The 19,781-nt window shown below is 33.8% G+C and overlaps 1 protein-coding gene across 1 annotated transcript; it reads right to left on the reverse strand.

Annotated features, from left to right (window-relative positions):
• Nucleotides 1-598: 598 nt before the first annotated feature.
• Nucleotides 599-5,215, reverse strand: LOC133295682 (pentatricopeptide repeat-containing protein At1g80270, mitochondrial). The gene is made up of 3 exons (XM_061494527.1): nt 5,146-5,215; nt 3,780-4,329; nt 599-1,977 (listed from the first exon to the last, which is right to left on the reverse strand). Exons 1-3 carry the CDS (start codon nt 5,178-5,180, stop codon nt 733-735), a joined length of 1,830 nt encoding a protein of 609 aa, XP_061350511.1. The 5' UTR covers nt 5,181-5,215; the 3' UTR covers nt 599-732.
• Nucleotides 5,216-19,781: the final 14,566 nt, after the last annotated feature.

Consider the following 19,781-nt stretch of genomic DNA (forward strand, 5'->3'; position numbering starts at 1 on the left):
TAAAAAAATATCTTTTTTGTTGTCTTGTCTCGAATAGTAGAAAATCTAGATATGAATTTTTAAAAAAATATTTTTAAAATATTGTGTGGATTTATCTAATCGAGACAATCATGCTAGAAATTATTTGGATAACATTAGTGTGTCTAGAATCAAAACTGGTTTACAACTTCCCAAATTTTGCACACTTTGTAGAATTTTATATGTAAGATGTATAATAAATTTAGTAACTTTCTTATGAAAACTAAAATGAAATAACTTTTTTGTGGATTCTACACTTGATTTTTAAATATAACATATACATTTGCAAATGCTTACCTAGGTTAACCGATTTCACCAATGACTTATCGGTTGAACCAATGATCCAATAATCCAATCTTCTGACGAAGTCAATAATCGGGTCGGGTTTAATATCATTTACTATACATACAAAGCATTAATTTCATTACACTCAAAAAAACATAAAAAGGACAAAAAGGCGTAGCAGCTTCTATGTAAAACTTTGCTTTACTAACGTGAAAAAGATTGTAGAAGCTTTTCAACCACGGAACACGCTATAAAATCGTAAAACCAGAATTTACGAAACCATTTGAGCTTTAAAGGCAAGAGTTTTTTTATCTTAGATAGCAGTAAAAGATGAAACATTACAAATTTGGGATGTTCAATCTACTAATTAACTAACAATAGTTGCATTTAAAGAGTAGAAGCAACACTTTCAGAATATGCTAATTTTCATCAATCAAGCAAATCTGAAACTGCATTCTTCCTAAACGCATCAACTAAAACCAACTGGTTAGCCAAAGTTTTGTTGGGAAATAGGTTATCAGCTTTCATCCTCTCCCTGATCCCATATGCAGGAAGCTTGGCATTTATATAGGCTTGAATTAGAACTTGGAACGGACTAATTCGAGAAACATAACCAGCTTCTCTCATTCTTTGGAAAATCTTTTCAGAATTATGGATGTCACCCCTCTTTGCATATTGCTCCATAATAGCCATATAAGTAGTAAACATTGGCTTCATCAAATTCTGCTGGATTGCCTTCTGCAAAATAGAGTCTGCCTTCTCCACTTCCCCAGCTTGTACATAGAGTTTCACAAGTGAATCCCAGGTAAATGGGCCGATTTTGCACCCACTGTCTGCCATTCGCTTAATAAGATCCTTACCCTTCGCTAGCATTTTATGATTTGCATAAACCTTCAGGAGTATTGAGTAGTTCTTGGAATTAAGTTTCCATTTCTTTAACATCATCTCAAACACTGCTTCTGCTTCTTCAATTTTCTTTAATTTTCCCCAAGCTTCAATTGCAGCCAGGCATTCCTCAATATGAGGCTTTGACTCACATACCTTCCAAATTCGCTCTACTTCATCAGCCTTACCCAAGTTTGCATAAAGGCGGAGCAAAGTCGGGCATGCCCTTCGATTCACTTTCAAATTTTCACCTTCGATCTCCTTCAATATTGCTTCAGCTTTTTCTTTAAACCCGGATGAGGTGTAATGCTTAGCCAAGGATGCCTGTGTTGATAAGTCTGGTTCAATGCCATCTGCCTTCATTGTCTCAACAACTTGTTCCATTCCAGCAATATCATTGGACTGGCCCTTTGCATCAATTAAGATTGAATAAGTAAAAGGAGTAGGTTTGACATTCTCTTTTTCCATCAACAGTAACACATCAGCAATTTTCTTCTTGTCGACCCTCTTATAAATAAGAAGTAACTGGTTACAAGCAAATGCGGTAACAGGAAGATCCAAGTCCTTCATTTTATTGAATATTTCCTCTGTTTTCTTCAAACTGTTCTGACTAGCACAGTTAGCCAGTAAAGTTCGGTATAATAACTCCCCTCTAAAAGATTCTGGAACACTCTCGATGTATCTCTCTGCGTTCGCAAGGCCACGCAATTTGGCAATCAAATCAAGTCGAGCGGCATGATCTTTCTCAATAAATTCAAGCTTCTTATTTGACTCTAGCCACTGTAAGAGCTACAGTACCAACAAAAAATAATACGATGAAATTCCACTATAAAACATCATACTGTAAAACTGGAAACTCATACAAGCCAAAATATACATTAATAATGTCAATCAGTTAATTAAACAAATATATAATCGTTACATATATATTTATAGAACAATAAAATCAATAAGACAATATGCCTGCATTATCAATTGTACAAAAATTACACACTACTAAAAGCATTTGCAACTTATTAATATGCCAAAAAATTGAACCATCCCCCTTTCCCTGCAGCGCTAACTATATAGTTGTCTATCCTGAATTGTGGCGTGGAACAGCGAAAAAAAAAAAGTGTTAATAATCAAAAGTAATAATCCAGATGGACAAACAGCGTTAATATAAAACATAATTAATTAGCAAACAACAAAAAATTCAGGAACATTGGAAGGAGGGGGAGGGGATTAAGGAATGCAAATAGGAACGAAGTAAAAGCAAAACAAAGAAAGATGATGAAAATCATAAATAATAATAAAAAAAAAAGAGAGAGAGAGAAACCATAACAATGAGAATGGACTCGTGAGATCAAAATTAGTGGGCTGTGAAGTGTGATGAAGCAACACGCCAAAAAAGAAAGAAAGAAAAGAACAGAAACAGAGAAATGCATGAATCAGACCTTTGACAAAGGAGGGAGCAGAGAATGAGTTTTGTTGGAACCTAACCAACAGAGAACACGCATGAATCAGCAGCAGCCGAATGGCAATCAGTGGGCTGCCAGAAAAGGCCAGGCTTGGCCTGAAAAAATGCCAGTAAAAAGACGGTCAAACAACTTGACTTGGCCAAAAAACCATTGGGTAGCTGGAAGTAGGAAGGTTTTTCTGCAAAATGTTCAAAACAGAGGTGGGGCAGTGGGTTTTTGTTGAAGCAACAAGTCAGAAAGAGAAGTGGGGGGTTTTTAACTCTTGGATTGACTCGAGGCCACAATGGCCAACAGTAAAAATGCACCACAATGCTCTGTGCATCGAGAGGAGGCCGCGGCAGCATGATAGCACTGTGATTTACTAGTCTGACTCCAAATACTATTGAAATGATAAAATTGAACAAATGTATACCAGTGAGTACAGCAGTATCAAAGCGAAATCCACCACAATGTACCTAAATCTCATCATCATGAGAAAGCAAGTAGTCATTCCCCAAGAAATTATAAGAATTAAAAAAAAACTAGGCAGATAAAGAAGAGAAACAGCAGGATTCTTCTTAAACAGAAGGAATAATGTTTAGTAAGGTTAGAAAGGCACAGAATCAAGTAGATGACTGGACAAACAAGCCCAAAATCCAATCATAAGCTGGTTTAGAATTAATCCGGGAAACTAATATTAAAATATAAGTAAATATCAAACCACTGGCAGGAATAGCAAAAAAATCTCAAGCCAGCATCTCTAAAATTTTAATCATGTAACAATATCCCCGTTTGAACGAATACTAGTCAGCTTCATGGGAGATTTTCATCGCTAACCTCAAAGAACTTTGCCCATCTAGTAAAATTATACATGACAAACTAGAAGCAGCGGCCAGTTTCCGATGGCTATATCCAACATACAAGAAAAACATTACAATTTATCTATATTATATAAGTGGAAGGTTAAACAAGCATAGCATGATAGCGGACACCAGTATTAGCTTTCTCAGACAAACAATATTACCAAGTATAATAACAAACAAACATCAAATATCCAGAAATATGAAGCAATGACAAACTAAAATTTATTAGCATAATACTTTTAAGTTAAATTATATAAATTGGAATCAGATATAAGTTAGGTTGATTTACCTGCAAAGCCCTCGCATACATTTTACGCCTCCGAAGATTAAGCAAGGCCAATGAGATCTCTTGCCTGCTTAGTTCTTTCCCTTGTTTAGCCCACTTATCCAGAGCAGAATGAACAGACAAACCTGGAGCATCTACAATTTCCTTGAAAAGTTCTGATTGAATCTTTCTAACCCGCAATATTTTCTCAGTTGAATCAATCTCAGCATCTGATAACTCCAGCTCTCCGTGCGGTTTCTCACCATCCCCATCATCATCAGACAGGTCTGTTCCATTCTCATCATTATTTCCCAGTGTGTCCAGCTCAGACAACCCATCTTCCAAATCATCATCCTCTTTCGTGCTACTTGCATCAGCTTGTGACGAAAGTTCACGCCTGCTCACACTAAATTTCAGAGAAGCATGACCTGTACCGTAAAATGTGCTCACCGATAGAAACCTACTATGTGTTATTTGATGAGAATCATAGATACCAGCCTCATCTTCCACAGAAGCGGTTGGCATTAATTTGACACAAGATGCACGAGAAGCTCCTACATTAAATCCTTGGCTCCTACAAACAATGCACAATAAAAAATGAGCACAAACTCTTACAGATGTTAAACAATGAACAAATAAAAAGTCTGAAACAAGAACAAAACCAACAGTCTCTATATAATAGAGTAACTCTACAGTTACTGTGCATATAACAGTAGGATAGTGCAGCAATAGAGTGCTGCAGCTCTCAGAGTAATAGATGCTACTCCTATTCTGTTGAGAATTAGTTAGTCTGGTGAGATTTTGTTTGCTGAACTGTCATGTCAGTTCAGCCACTGTTGTAAACAGTTGTAACAGCTTCAGATCAGTTAGGTTATATCTCTACAAACACAACCTCTGATACAAAGATAGTTTATGACAATAGAATCAGAAAATCTCTGAATCCATTCTCTCTCTCAGTGTTTTCTCTCCTTTTTTCAATTTCTCTCTCTGAATCTTTTACCATAGATTATTAGTCTCATTGCACATACCACTCTAATTCATAAAATTAGGCACATTGCACCCTAATTTAACATTAACCATTGATCCTAATTCCTAAAAACGCTGCAGCGGGATATCATACCCAAGATAAAAAGATACAATGCAAGTAATTTACACTGCACTCATATAGCTGCTCAAAAATAACAAAATTCAAAATGGCTGATGTGAAATGAAATCATAAAAGTAACCCTAAAAAAAATGGCAAACTGGTGGAAGAAAAAGGAATATCGAATGGAAGATGCAGTAGGAGTGTTAAAGGTTAAGAAAGAGGAAAAGTTTCTTTGATGTGTGTATTAATCTAAACTACAAGTTTTCTTCAAAACCTAAATCTGAATGAAAGGGAGTTAGTTACCTGAGACGAAGCGAAGCTCGACGAAGAGCCAACATGGTAAAAGCAGAGAAGGGGAAATGAACTATGGAAATGGAAATGGCGCTGCACTCTTAAACCCTAAAACTAAAAACCCTCTCCACCCTTATTATATATATATTTATATATCACCTCTTTTTATTTCGCATTAGCCGCTAAAGGCGGCGTTTGGTAGAGGAGAAATTTTTTTAAATCCGGGAAATAATTATTACTGAAATGTAGTATGAAATATATTTAGTCTGAAATGTTAATAAAAGATGTTTGGTATGTTAAAATTTTCTCGGGATTTTATGGTTTACTTTACTAAGTGTGTGTTTGGTTGGTTGTGAAATATTAGTGGGAAAGTGAGGTTATTTTACAAAAATAACCCCACTTTAAATTGTACCAATCTGTTTACTGCTTTTATAAAGGTTAATTTTGTCTATTAATTGACAGCTCAATCTCTAGTTTCCCGGACAACAAAACATTCCATCCAATTTATGGCATTTTACTTTTGGATACTGTGCAACAAATTGCACATAACTTCATTTTCCCGGAAACGTTTGGTGTCTGGAATTTTTTCTTTTTTGCTCTACCAAACATGGATTTGGTATTTATCTAAACATGCTTTCCTGGGAAATCGAAAATAAACCCAATAACAAACGCCCCCTAAGAATAATTCAGAAGTGATATAGAATTATCAGTTGTTGATACTTGGCACTAGCAGGCTATGAGGCACTAGCAGGTCATAAGTAGGACACTTCAAAATTTTTGATATGTCATGTTTGACACTTGTAAACAATCATTGATATTCTGACATTTTTTGACACTCCAATATTTATTGCAAAAACTAAAAAAAAGTTCAAATGTTATGTTGCATTGCATTTTGAGTTTCAACTTAGATTCGTTGAATTATGATTACTATATTATTGATTTTAATATAAACATTTGGAATAATTTATGTTTCTTTGAAAAATTGATAAATATTATGAGCTTAGTTTTATTTTTTGTTAAATTATTGAATATTAAATATAATATACACTACATAAATTAAAAATATTATATAATATAAAAACGTGTCCTGACATGTCAAAATTTAACATTTTTTAAAATTAACGTGTCGTGTCGTATTCTGTATCCCGTGTTGATGTCGGTGCAACATAGTCGGCACTAACATTTTTTTTTTTAGTAGAGTGGCAGCAACATTTTTATTGCAGGGATATTTGATATAATTATTATTATTATAATAATCAAATTTATTAGTGATAAAGCAATACATCATTAAATGTAGAGAAATAGAAATATCATGTTACAAAAAATTTAATGACACAAATCAATATGTGGTTCTCACATGTTTTAGTAAAGGCCAAAAAAAAAAAGAAAAAGCCACACACAAATCACGGGAAATTTGACTTTTAGCGCTGTAACATGATATTCATATAAGAGGCAGGATCTTTTGATATCAGTGTCAAAAAAAAAGTTTGACACCTCATCTGAGAGCCGTTAGATTAAAAAAAATAACGATTCTGATTTGTAAGCATGTGACACCGTTGATTTTTTTTAATCTAACGGCTCTCAGATGAGGTGTCAAACTTTTTTTTTGACACCGGTGTCAAAGGATCCTGCCTCTTCATATAATCCTTAAATATATATGTAAAAGAAATTTAATATTCATTTTACATTAAGATTAAATTACAAATTATTATTTTTAAAATACTTTTAACCCAATTATTATTTGTTTACTAATATATTATAATAAAATTTTAAACAACTAGCAATAATAAATACTTAACAAGTTACTTAGAGTTCGATGTCTTTATTAATTATAAATAAAAGTGAGAATAATAATAAGAATGATTGACACGCACAAACCAAATATTTTCATTAATTTTTAAGAGAGATGTTATATTTACTATTTTTTTTATAACCTCTTATAATAATTTTTTATCATTAGTTCAAAAACAAATCAACGATGACAAAATGATATCAAATGAAAGCCGTAATTTTATTCTGATCTAATTTTAATAAAGTGGTTGTAAGAAAAAAAATTATAACTTGTAAATAAAATGTGCTCCAATTTTTAAATATAAATTAAATAATTCAACACTATAAGGAAAGCTTGAGAATTTCTTAAAAATTTATCTTACTCCAAAATGATCTAAATTTTCTCCTCTCTAAATTGAAATCAATTCATTTATCCATTTAATCATTTTCATGCATGTAGAATTTCATCAACCTAGCTTATTCGCTATTATTTTGTAATTGTTCATTTGATTTAAATATAATGATAAAGAAAAAATAATTAAAAAAAATTGTAAGAAAAAAATTGTAAGTATAATCTACCTCAATTTTTAAATATCACGTAAACAATTCAACTCTACAAGTAGAGCTTAAGAATTTCTTAAGATTTCTCTTACTCTGAATGATCAAAATTTTCTCCTTTCTAAATTGAAATAAATTCATTTAATCATTTTCATGCATGTAGAATTTCTCAAACCTTGCTTATTTGTTCATTTAATCGTTCACTTCGTCAACGACTAGTGTGTTGATATTGGATTTAATGTCTTTTACAGGTATCTATGGAAGATATACCATTGAGAGTAGCAAATCACTGTGCAGGAAGAGTAACGATTTTGCCAAAGCGGTGGTATGTGTGCACAGTGACAGCATAACAATATGAAAGAGAATATCCATACCTATAGGCTATACCTCTTATTTATAGGATTTTACCTGTGGGTAGTGAAATTTTGGACCTTTAATGACTTTATGAGGGCCCATGTCTAGGTTCGTATCTGTCGTATTAGGATTGGTATCAATAAAGGAATATTTGCTTTAGTTTCCTTTTTTGTTGTCTTTTTCTAGGCCTTCTAGAATATGAGCCTCTTGTATTGGTCCATAACATTTCCCCCCAACCTGATAGATTGAGTGTTTGGGCTTCCCGGGTGTAGAAGATGCATCTAAGCTTAATGTTTCCCTAGCCGGGATGGTTGGTTATGGTGTCAATGGTCGAGTTCGAATTCTCCGCTCGGAATAGCATGACTCGGGTTGTGGTGAGTCGTATCGAGTTGGTTTGCCGTTCTTGATGCCTTCACATTTGGGACTCAGTCTTATTGTTGGTCGTGCTAATTTTGCTTCAGTCCCAGTCTTGGATATCCGTCCTTGCCCAAAAACCTTTTAGACAAGGTTCTTGTTGAGCGGCATTTTTGTGTGCCGAAGTAAGAGACCAACTTATTCGCTAATGGTCTACATCTCGTTTTTTGGGTTTATCCTTTGGTGTTCCAAGTGACGATTTTTCTTTTACACATGGTTCTCTCTGATTGGCGAGATGTGCCTCGATAACTGCTTGCCGCCTTTGAAAAGACAATGTTGCCCTTCAATTATTCAACTTAATGTCGCTTCCTCTTCGCGCTTAAACTTACGTTTTCAATTCCATTTGCTTAGTTTTTTCATTATCTTCCCTCTGCATTGTTGAGCTCTTGTTGTTTCCCTTTTTCTATTGCATTTATATTGCTCTGGGTTTTTTTGGTTTTCAAGCTCATACGAAGTTTATGCAGCTTTTGGTTGTTAGATGATTTATCCCTTTCCTTCGGTTGTTCCACCTTCTTTGTCTTCAACCTTTATATAGGTATCCGTTGATAACTTTTCATTTTCTCTATTCTAGTGTTTGCATTTGCTGTGTTTGCTTCTGCTTTTTGGGTTCTTCTGGTATCAGTTTTGATGCACTTATAGTTGGCCCATTGTAAATGGCCCAACCATTGATTCAAGAAACTCGTAGTCAACTAGAATTGTGACCTAATAAGTATGGCCCAATTGTTGAAAGAGGCAATGATTTGAAATATATCAAATTACAATCAAATCCAAGTCCTAATAAAGCAGCAGATGTGATTGTGATTTATTTGGGAAGAAAAGGAAAGCAACATATTTGGCGTGATTTGAGATTAAAGATTTAGGATGTATTTTAAATTATTTATTTGTAATTTTTTATTTATTTTTAGATGTTAATTACTGTTATTTTTATTTTAGGAAGTTTTATTATTTTTAGAATTTTAGATTTAGAATTTTGAATCAATTTGTAATTAGTCTATAAAAAGGTGCTTATGACCCTTATTCTATGAGTTGAATTTTGTTATTTGTTAATTGAAATTGAGAACCGGAGGGTTACTCTTTTGAGAAAATCCTAACTTTCTGTTTAACCACTTTTTCTATGCGTTTTCGGGATCATTTGGTATTAGAGCACTAGGTTGCCTTCACCCAATGGCTGAACAGAATTGTGGAGGTCGACGGCAGCAGAGTCACGAGGGTAAGGAGCGTGGATTCATTCCTGAAGAATATAGACAACTGTGTCAGATTGACCCGTGAGATATAGAAAATGAAGAGCTCGGAAGGCGAATCCAGGATTTGAAGCAACAATTTGAGCAAGCGTTGGACTAGAAAATCCAAGTTTTGAAGCAACTATGTGTGCGGGCACAGAGAAAGAGAATTCAATATTTTGAGCGACGACTCGTGCGGATATGCATGAAAACTCAAATTTAAGCAAACTCTTATGGAGGTGCAGAGCATGGAAATTCAACATTTGGAGCGGCGACTTGCGTGGACAAAGTTGGGCATTCAATTCGAAGAAAGAATGGAATTAGATGACACATTTGATGACGAAGAAGAGGACGTCAATCCATTGGGGATTTTAAACCAGGGACAGAATTGGGAAGTACAACCTGGAAATCAGTTTACTTTTCAAGATATCGAGATGCAAATCATGATTCCTGACTTTGAAGTCTATGATCATAATACAATTTATGATGATAATCTGATCTATGGTGATAATCCAATTTATGATGATTATTCGATTGTTGACAATTATCCCATTTATGATGATTATCCATCTTATGATGAAGATTCAGTTTATGATGATAATCCAGTCTATAATAATTCTGATGGTGAATCAGATTATGAAGATCTAATAGAGGAAGATTTATCATTTGAATTTTTGTCTAAAGAAATTGAGATCATTGGAGATATCGACGACGAATCTTTTTCTAGCAGGGGAGAATGATGCACTTATAGTGGGCCCATTGTACATGGCCCGACCATTGATTCAAGAAACTCGTAGTCAACTAGAATTGTGGCTTAATAAGTATGGCCCAATTGTTGAAAGAGGCAATGATTTGAAATATATCAAATTACAATCAAATCCAAGTCCTAGTAAAGCAGCATATGTGATTGTGATTTATTTGGGAAGAAAAGGAAAGCAACATATTTGACGTGATTTGAAATTAAAGATTTGGGATGTATTTTGAATTATTTATTTGTAAACTTTTATTTATTTTTATATGTTAATTACTGTTATATTTATTTTAGAAAGTTTTATTATTTTTAGAATTTTAGATTTAGAATTTTGAATGAATTTGTAATTAGTCTATAAAGGATGCTTATGACCCTTATTCTAGGAATTGAATTTTGTTACTTTGATAATAGAAATTGAGAACCGGAGGGTTACTCACTTATTAAATCCTAACTTTCTGTTTAGCCACTTTTATATGCGCTTTCGGCATCAAGTTTGCTTGTTATCCCTTAGTTGATGCATTTGTGCTTTTTGGGTGTACCTGTTTAGCTATTGTGCTTTTTGTATTTTCTGGGTTAATATCTGTTGGCATCATTGCGATTTTGGTTAAGCTTCCACCTTCTTAGGGAATCTTCTTGGGTTCATAATTCCTAACCTCTTCCCCCTCTCATTTTAAATCTTCGATCTTGAAACACATATGCATATTATTGAGTATGAGTGTGAAAGGTAGAGGTTTGGCATGAGAGGATGTGGCCGAGGTGATGAAGAGGAGGAAGACGAGACTGAGTTCGTACGGAGTCTTCCTCCTAGGCTGATACATTGGCTTTGGGGATAGAACAGATTGAGGAGGAAAAACGAGCAGCGTAACTCCATGGTTACCGTAGAAGGATGGCAAGAAGAAGTCTGGTTCATATCCTTCCGTTGGCCTTCCAAAGTAGTTGGCCAGGACTCCAGATTCGTGTCTCAAAGTTCACTGACTATGGTTTCTTCAGCACGTGTTTCTTCTCCGCCTCAGGTATCCGAGCTAACGATACCTCCTAACCGTATTTTTCCCTGGTAATATAGATAATCTCCTAACTAGTCTTTTAGTGCAAGGTCCTTAATCCCTGCCTTATGTTCTAGGTTTGATAAAGTGGGAGAGAGAATCCATCTCTGGGCCTGCTCTACTTGTGTTCATTTGAGTTTCAAACTTGCCGAGCGCGACTTGAGTTATTCGGCTGAGTCGACTTTAACAAAATGCACTCATTGACTAAGTTCTTCGATGTCGGGTTTTTAGAATCAAGGTGATGATGTAATGCTACGTGATCAAAAATAATAAACTTGATGATGCCAAGTCCACATGGTTTTGATGATTACAAACAAGTCTAAAGAAGAAAACTCAAGAGCTTTAAAGAAGAAACATTCAACAAGAATCCAAGTCTATGTGAAAGCAATGCAAAGACAAGTGGTCAAGTGTCAAAATCAAGCATCAAGCCTCAAAGCATAAAGCTAATTGTAAGATCTCATTAGAATACATATTTAGGACTTAGGACAATTATGTAAAGGTGTATAGTTGATACCATTGCATAAGCTCAAGTCATTCATATCATTGCATAATCATAAAATACTTAAAAACCTTGGTTTAATAAGTCAAAATTGCATCAAATTTTTTTTAACATGATTCGAGCACACAAGCAATCTTGCATAACCTAAATATACTTGTTCATACTCTTGAAAATCTATTTGAACTTGAAAGAATGCATTTTGAACACTAAAGGTTGAATTAGGACAATTTGAATGATTTAATATGTCAAAATTGGTTTGGAATGGTATTTTCATGATTTGAATACTTAGAAACATTATCCTTACCCAATTACATGTGTTCAATGCATTAGAAGTCATTTTGTATGAGAAGAAATCAAGATTTCGTGCAAAAGAGCTGCTGCCATGAAATATCCGAATATTTGAATTTTAATATCCGGATATTAAATATGGACCCGAAAAATATCTGGATATGTACAGTGTCCAACGACTATAAACAACTAGTTTTTGTTAGAGATACCTTTATATATACTTGTAGCTACAATAATCAAAGTTGAACAAAAATATATCAATTGTTGAACCATTATTACTCCTTCATTCTAAATCATTATTGCTCATTGATTACATACTTTGATAATTACCATATACTTGAGCTCATCTTTGATTTAAAGCTATACACCTATTAGTTCTTCAACTTGTATAATCTGTACTTTGAGAGTACTTAGCCATTGTTGAACACCTTTATTTGATTTCTTGAATTGAGAGAAGAGTGATCCCTTTGACCTTGAGAGGTTAACAAATACCTTAGGAAATTTGGAGCGAAGTGTAAAGGCATCCAAGAGCCCAAAGTATTGGAAGATTGTAGTGGTTTGTCAAGCACCCTCAAGCTTGATAGTTAGTGAAAAATATTGATCGAGCGACTTCAATTTTACAATTTTATTATGACAACAATGGTGCTCTTGTGCAGGAAAAGTAACCCCGATTTCATCAAAGATCAAAGCATGTGCTTCGCAGATATCACTTGATTAGAGAAATCATTGATAGAATGGATGTAAAAATGGATTATGTTCCCACAAATGATAACCTAGCCAATTCTCTAACGAAAATAGTTTCTCAGAGAAAACATATTAGTCATTATAAGGCGTTAGGATGTAGACTTCGGTTCGATTGGCTCTAGTTTAAGTGGGAGATTATTAGTATATAGGTGTCCTAGAGACAATCTGAGAGTCAGATGGACCCATGTACTTCTTTATTGTTATGAATAAATTTTATGAATAACATCATTCTTTATCTTGTTTCATATTGAGTGTCTCAAATATTATATGTATATATTGGATATGAGTAACTGGACAAAGCCCTTAGGATGGAACGAGTGACACATTGAGGATTTGTAATAGGGATCACGATCAAGATGGCTCAATGATACCATATAACAGCCTGTTGTACATCGATATTGTTAACATTGATTATGATATTAAGCGCAGTTACAATCACAGTAGTTTATTTAAAAATACGAGTAAACTTTTTTCTTTTCATTACGTAAGCGTTTGAAAACAATATAAAATGTAATGATATAAACTGTGATCATAATTGAAATCTATATGCGGAATTAATATAATACATGCTTAGCTATCATATATTACTTATTTTAAGTTACTAAGGGGTTTCCATAAATTTACTTAGCATAAATCTCACTTTTACGATTTTCCTAAAACTGAATATGCTTCTGTCTTTTCACTACAGGGCGTGCTCTACACATTATTAATTTCTCATATTAATTCCTATAACCGAGTATGCTTCTGTATTTCCACTATTGTGTGTGATCTACGCATTATTAATTTATCATCTTTTAGTATGTTAAACTAGACTCAATTAATTTTTCAACAAGGTATCACACACCTCAAATGGAGTTCTCTAGCTCCGGTTATAAACGTTTGAAGTCGGACAAGCAAAGCTGTCAGCCAACTCCAAACAGAGCACCAAACCTCCCTCACTATTTCTGCGATTCTGAACGATTTACTAAATCAATTGCTCTTAAATTTTTAGAAATAATACTAGATACCTTAAGCTTTAATTTATGTATCATAAGCCTAATTTGAGTAAGAATTGAGAGAGAGAAATTTTTTGGAAGTAGGGGACCCTAATAGCCCCTGCACAGACCAGATTGTGCAGTCTCACACTTTCAGACCTATAGGATACAACACAACTCCAAATGATACCAAATTTTGACACAACATAGCTGACATCTCGACCTTTAAAATGGTGTATGGAACGTACCAATTAAACTTTTGTGGAGGGAGATATGCTCTCCCAAAGTTGGCCTAAAAACTACTCATTTATTAGAAAATTCGACGGCATCTCTTTTGTTTATTTAACTTATCCCACTTTACCAAAGTGTGTTCTAATTCCTCAAAATGTACTTAATTGACAAGGGTGACACACAAAGATCAACAAACCTTGGTGCTCTTACAACCTACAACATAATTTCATAATTGCATTTTCACTTTAAAATCAATCTCTTAAACTCATTTGCATCTTATTACTTATTTCAATCATATAATTCCATTTCATGCATTCATATCATTTGACATATTAATCGTAACCTATAATAGGCCTATTTCCCTTCCCTTCCATCACATACATACTTTATAATTTACACAAGGTCTATCATACTTTAATTACAATTCTCCAAATACAAATAACTACATCAATTCTAGACTTAGCCAAAATAATATTACATGAACAACAACATGCATGATATACATAACTCATGCAACCCAAATGTTCATGCATTAAGTCTAGCCTATGCAAAATACTCCAAAATTCAAAATGGCATAATCCCTTCATACACTCGACATGCTCAACCTATGAGCCTCTTGCCCAAAATATTGGCAATGCTACAACCACCTGAAACATGGCCCCATAACGCGAGGTGAGATATACGAATATATCTCAGTAATCCAAAGGTTCTGGAGGATCACTCCGTCCAATGGCTCACTCAGATGTAAAATAACAACAATGAACTATAAACAAGTCATATAAGTAAGGACGAAGAAGAAAGAGAGATAGAAAGAAACATCATTCAAGACCCAATCATCCGGCCCAATGGCCTACGTCATACGAAAAATGGGCTCTCATCCAAGAATATGTTCCCAGAACATCATTCAAGGCGCCCCCAACTATAACTCCCGAGACATTCCTAGAGTGCTCTTCAACAGATAACATCTCCATGACCCCAGGCCAATTGAAACTCCCTACGGAGGCCAGAGATGTTCCCTATGGCATATGACAACTATCTACTGACCAGAGATACAGTACAACTATATATACCCAAACAAAAACACATGCATGATCATGTTATAATCTACACTATTGCATCAAACAACTTCGGACCACTACCCCAATGGGCATGGTGGAGCACACGCGGGGATAAACCCAAATACCAAGAGATTACCTTTTCGAAGCTCCCGAGCTAGGTAACTTCAAATACAAGTTACCTCGTAATTTTCTCCAACCAAGAAATGCCTACACAAAAGGTCATTTCCATGTCCGTTAGTACCACAAAGACAACTCATTTGGTCATTCAAGCAATCATGCAAAAAGTGACTCAATCACTTACCAATATCCTTTTGGTCAAGGACCAAAGGCAATCCCAAGCTTCAATCTTCAAGAATCAAGTCTGTGGGAGGCAACCTACAATGATCACAACGTAGGATCATCAATCAACTTGTCACACAAGTCAAAATACAATACAATGAACTCCCCCCTCCACACACACAATTATACAATTCGGCCATCATGGACTTTTTTTACATAGTTCATGTTACTAAATTCATTTCATTATACCTATGGCTTCTTTAGCCTATCACAACACCATATCAAGCTCACAATTGCATAAATTTATAACTCGACATCATTTTCCCCAATTTTCCTCACTATGGCCAAATCCAAGACAACCAAATTGCTAGGGATTTTTCTCCAAACTCAAAGCATCATACACTCATACAATCCACTTAAACTTGATTCAAATCACAAGTCCAATTATATAATTTATGCATCATCTTTCCCTAATTGTAGGGCTGTGCATGGGTCAGGTCGGGTCAGGTTTTTGTCCGACTCGACCCAACTTGGTTTTTATAGGTCAGGTATTTTGACTCGACCCGTTTTAATTTGATCAAAGTCAGGTCTGACTTGGATTGGATTTTGTTGAACTAGTTCAGAACCAGTTTGGATCTGACCTGACTTGGTTTCTGAAGTGGGTCTGACTTGGTTTCTGAAGTGGGTCAAATCTGACCTGAGCCGTTTTTGACTTGGTTTTCTCACAAAATTTTGTCAAAATTTTTACGTTGCAAAAGACGAAAATTTCGTCACGAAATTATTTTTTCTTCGAAATTTTTACAAAAAAAAATTTTCTATTGAAATTTAGTTTCCGTCAACAGTTTTGACGAAAATTATTTCTTCCATCAAATGTTTTAAACGAAAAAAGAATTTTGTCAAAAAATTTGACATAATGTTTTTTGTTCAAAATTTCGATGGGAATGTGTTCTGACGAAAATTGTGACGGAAATTATTTCGAGGGAAATGTTTCATTTGAAACTTTCGACGAAATTTAAATTCTCTAAAGAATTTTGACAGAATATTTTTTTCGTCAAAATGTTTTTTTTGTCAAAAAATTTTACGGAATTTTTTTATAGAAATGTGTTTCGTTGAAAATTTTGATGGAAATTTTGTTATAAAAAACTTGACGAAAATATTTAGTTGAAAATTTTCGATGGAAATGTGTTTCGCTAAATATTTCGACGAAAATTTTTTTGTCAAAAAATTTAAAGAAAATTTTTTCGTCGAAAACTTTCGCCGAAATTTGAAATCTGTAAAGAATTTTGATAAAAATTTTTGCCGTCAAAATTTTTTGATGACGAAAATATTTCCGTCGAAAACTTTCGCCGAAATTTGAAATATGTAAAGAATTTTGATGAAATTTTTTGCCGTCGATATTTTTTGCCGTCAAAATTTTTTGATGATGAAAATGTTTCCATCGAAAACTTTCGCCAAAATTTGAAATCTGTAAAGAATTTTGATGAAATTTTTTGCCGTCGAAATTTTTTGATGACGAAATATTTCCGTCGAAAACTTTCGCCGAAATTTGAAATCTGTAAAGAATTTTAATGTAATTTTTTGCCGTCGAATTTTTTTTTATGGAAATGTGTTTCGTCGAAATTTTCAATGGAAATTGTTTTGAGGTAAATGTTTCATTTGAAACTTTCGACGAAATTTAGATTCTCTAAAGAATTTAGACAAAATATTTTTTCTGTCAAAATTTCTTATCGAAATATTTTTGTCAAAAAATTTTACAAAATTTTTTTTTACAGAAATGTGTTCCGTTAAAATTTTTGATGGATATATTCTTTATCTAAAAACTTGACGAAAATATTTAGTCGAAATTTTTTGATAGAAATGTGTTTCGCTAAAAAAAATTTTGTCAAAAAGTTTAACGAAAATGTTTCCGTCGAAAACTTTCGCCGAAATTTGAAATCTGTAAAGAATTTTGATGAAATTTTTTTCCGTCAAAGAATTTCGATGAAAATGTGTTTTGTCGAAAGTTTTTATGAATATATTTTTTTGTGAAATATTTTGACGAAATTTAGATTCCGTAAAAAAATTTGACAAAAAAAATATTCTGTTAAATTTTTTTACCGATATGTTTTTAGTCACAAATTTTAATGAAAATATTTTTCGTTAAAAAATTTTGCGAAAATTTTTATGAAAATATTTTCCATAAAAATTTTTTGACGTAATTGTTTTACGTTAAAACTTTTCTTTTAATGTAATTGTTATTTTTTTTCACATAATGGGTATGGGTCAAGTTTTGGGTCAGTGGGTCAATATTAAAACGTGTCAGGTCTAAAACTGACCCAAATAAAAGTGGGTCAGTATTTAAACCAGTTCAAAAAATATGGGTATTTATGGGTCGGGTCAAGGTCGGATCAAGGGCAGGACAAGTGAACCAGTTTTTTTGCACACCCCTACCTAATTGTAACTACTTGGCCGAATTCATGCATGGACATAACCAAGGGTTCTCAATTCATTTTTCACACATCAAACACACTATACACCTTGTAATTAACTACTACAACTAATCCTCAACTCAATTCCTCAATCATACAACAATCCAATTTCACAAAATCTCAAAATCATCATAAAAAATCCACTAAGTTACAAACTTTTTCGCAAGAATTTTTATGATCTCAATCATCATAAATCATCATTCTAAGACATATTTATCTAATGCACAAATTCAATTTGAGGTCCCCAACTACATCAATCCAACAACACATGCTTTAGGTTTTGAAATTCATTCTCACAAATTAACCAACAATATAAGTGGTGAAACTTACCAAGAATCAAAGCCCAAGACTCCTACAAACAATACCCAAGTAATGGCTCAAGCAATCAACTCCATGGATACCAAACTCATCAAAATTCCGTAGCAATGGGCATGGATTTCTCAAAATCTAGAGGGTTTCAAGAGCTATGGAGTGTGGGTTGGATTTTTTGAGTGGTTTACTTAAAATTTCAAGTAGTGGATGAAGAGTTTTGATGGAGGAATCAAGGAAACAAACTTGCCCTCTTTTCCTTGAATGGCCGCGGGTTTAGAGAGTTTAGGGGGAGGAAGAGGATGCTTGAATAGTGCAATGTACATGTGGCTTAAGTGGCTTTGGTTAGGTGGATCCCACTTAACACATCACTCAATTCAAATTATTTCAAATCTCATGTAAATCACTAATCTCCAATTAATTCCTAAACTATTTATAAAATTCAAAATTTAACATTCACCAAAAAATTTTAATTGCCCTTGAGCAGACGAGTCTGGAGTTTTTCGGTCATTTGGTGAAATCACAGTTTTTACCCGATATGTGCATTGTTGGCACGTTTCTCCAAAAATCCTATTTTTTATCAAATTTCATCAATAATCATAAATCCTAAAAGAATTTCTTGTGAAAGTGAGTGTGTGAAGAGATCAAGGAGCTAGAAGGTGGCGGTTTTATGTGGTGTGAGTAGCCATTGTTGGTGATTTTTGTTGCTTGGAAGCTTGTATATTGATCTCTGGAAGCCTAGGAACCCATTGGTGGTAAGATTTCTCAATTTCACTGAGTATTTTCTTTGGATCAAAATTTTGGACATAATATGATGTCTATGTTGGTGAGCATGGTTAAAGAGGTTTATGGCCATGTTCCTTTGGAAATTATTGTTCATATGGATAAATAATCGGTAGAAATGCAATAAAAATTTACGTGATTTTGGTTTCAAAACTTAGTCAAATTTTTAAGAATGAAAGAATGATGATTTATGAAGGAAGTATTTGATGGATGATGTAATTGATTGGTGGTTGTTTGAATCATTAATTATGGAGTTTTATAAGAGTTTTAAGCTTGTGAGTTGTCGAAAAATCCTTTGATTACATTATGTATCAATTCGGCCAGTTGAAGAAATTAAGGAAAAATGATGTAAATTGTGTTGTGGCTTGATGGAAGGTGTGTAAATGTATTGGTGATTTGGTTGATAAGGTTATTTAAGTGATAAAATTGGTTTGTTGAAATTAAAGCACAATTGATAATATTCTAGGATTTAATGGCCGTGAACTAGAATTTTTCTGAGAGTTGTTGTTTATGTTTGCTTGTGTATTCTCAAGCATGTGATTGATCATATTGTGGTATGGTCATTGTAGGTTGACTCTCTTTGATCTAACCTTGGAAGATTAAGCTTTGGAAGCTTCTATCTGTTGGTTTGTGAGCTTGCTTGTGGAACTTTTTATAGGTAAACTTAACTTCGGTGTTTTCTGGGGTTAGTCTCTTTGTGTGCTTCGCCATATCCTTTGGGAATGGTTGGATTTGTGATCTTTGATAATGTGTGAAAGAGTACGATCATGCATTTTTACCTGTATTATTGTCTGTATATGTTTTGATATACTAGTATCTCTGTCCAGTGGATAGATATTATATGGACTTCCACCGAATAGGACTCTAGTTAAGGAGTTCCGGTTGGCGCGATGCCTTAGAGTTGT

The sequence above is a fragment of the Gastrolobium bilobum genome, unplaced genomic scaffold (genome assembly GCF_033153095.1).
Source record: "Gastrolobium bilobum isolate Gb01-03AN ecotype WA unplaced genomic scaffold, APGP_CSIRO_Gbil_v1 utg95817, whole genome shotgun sequence".
Lineage (NCBI taxonomy): Eukaryota > Viridiplantae > Streptophyta > Magnoliopsida > Fabales > Fabaceae > Gastrolobium > Gastrolobium bilobum.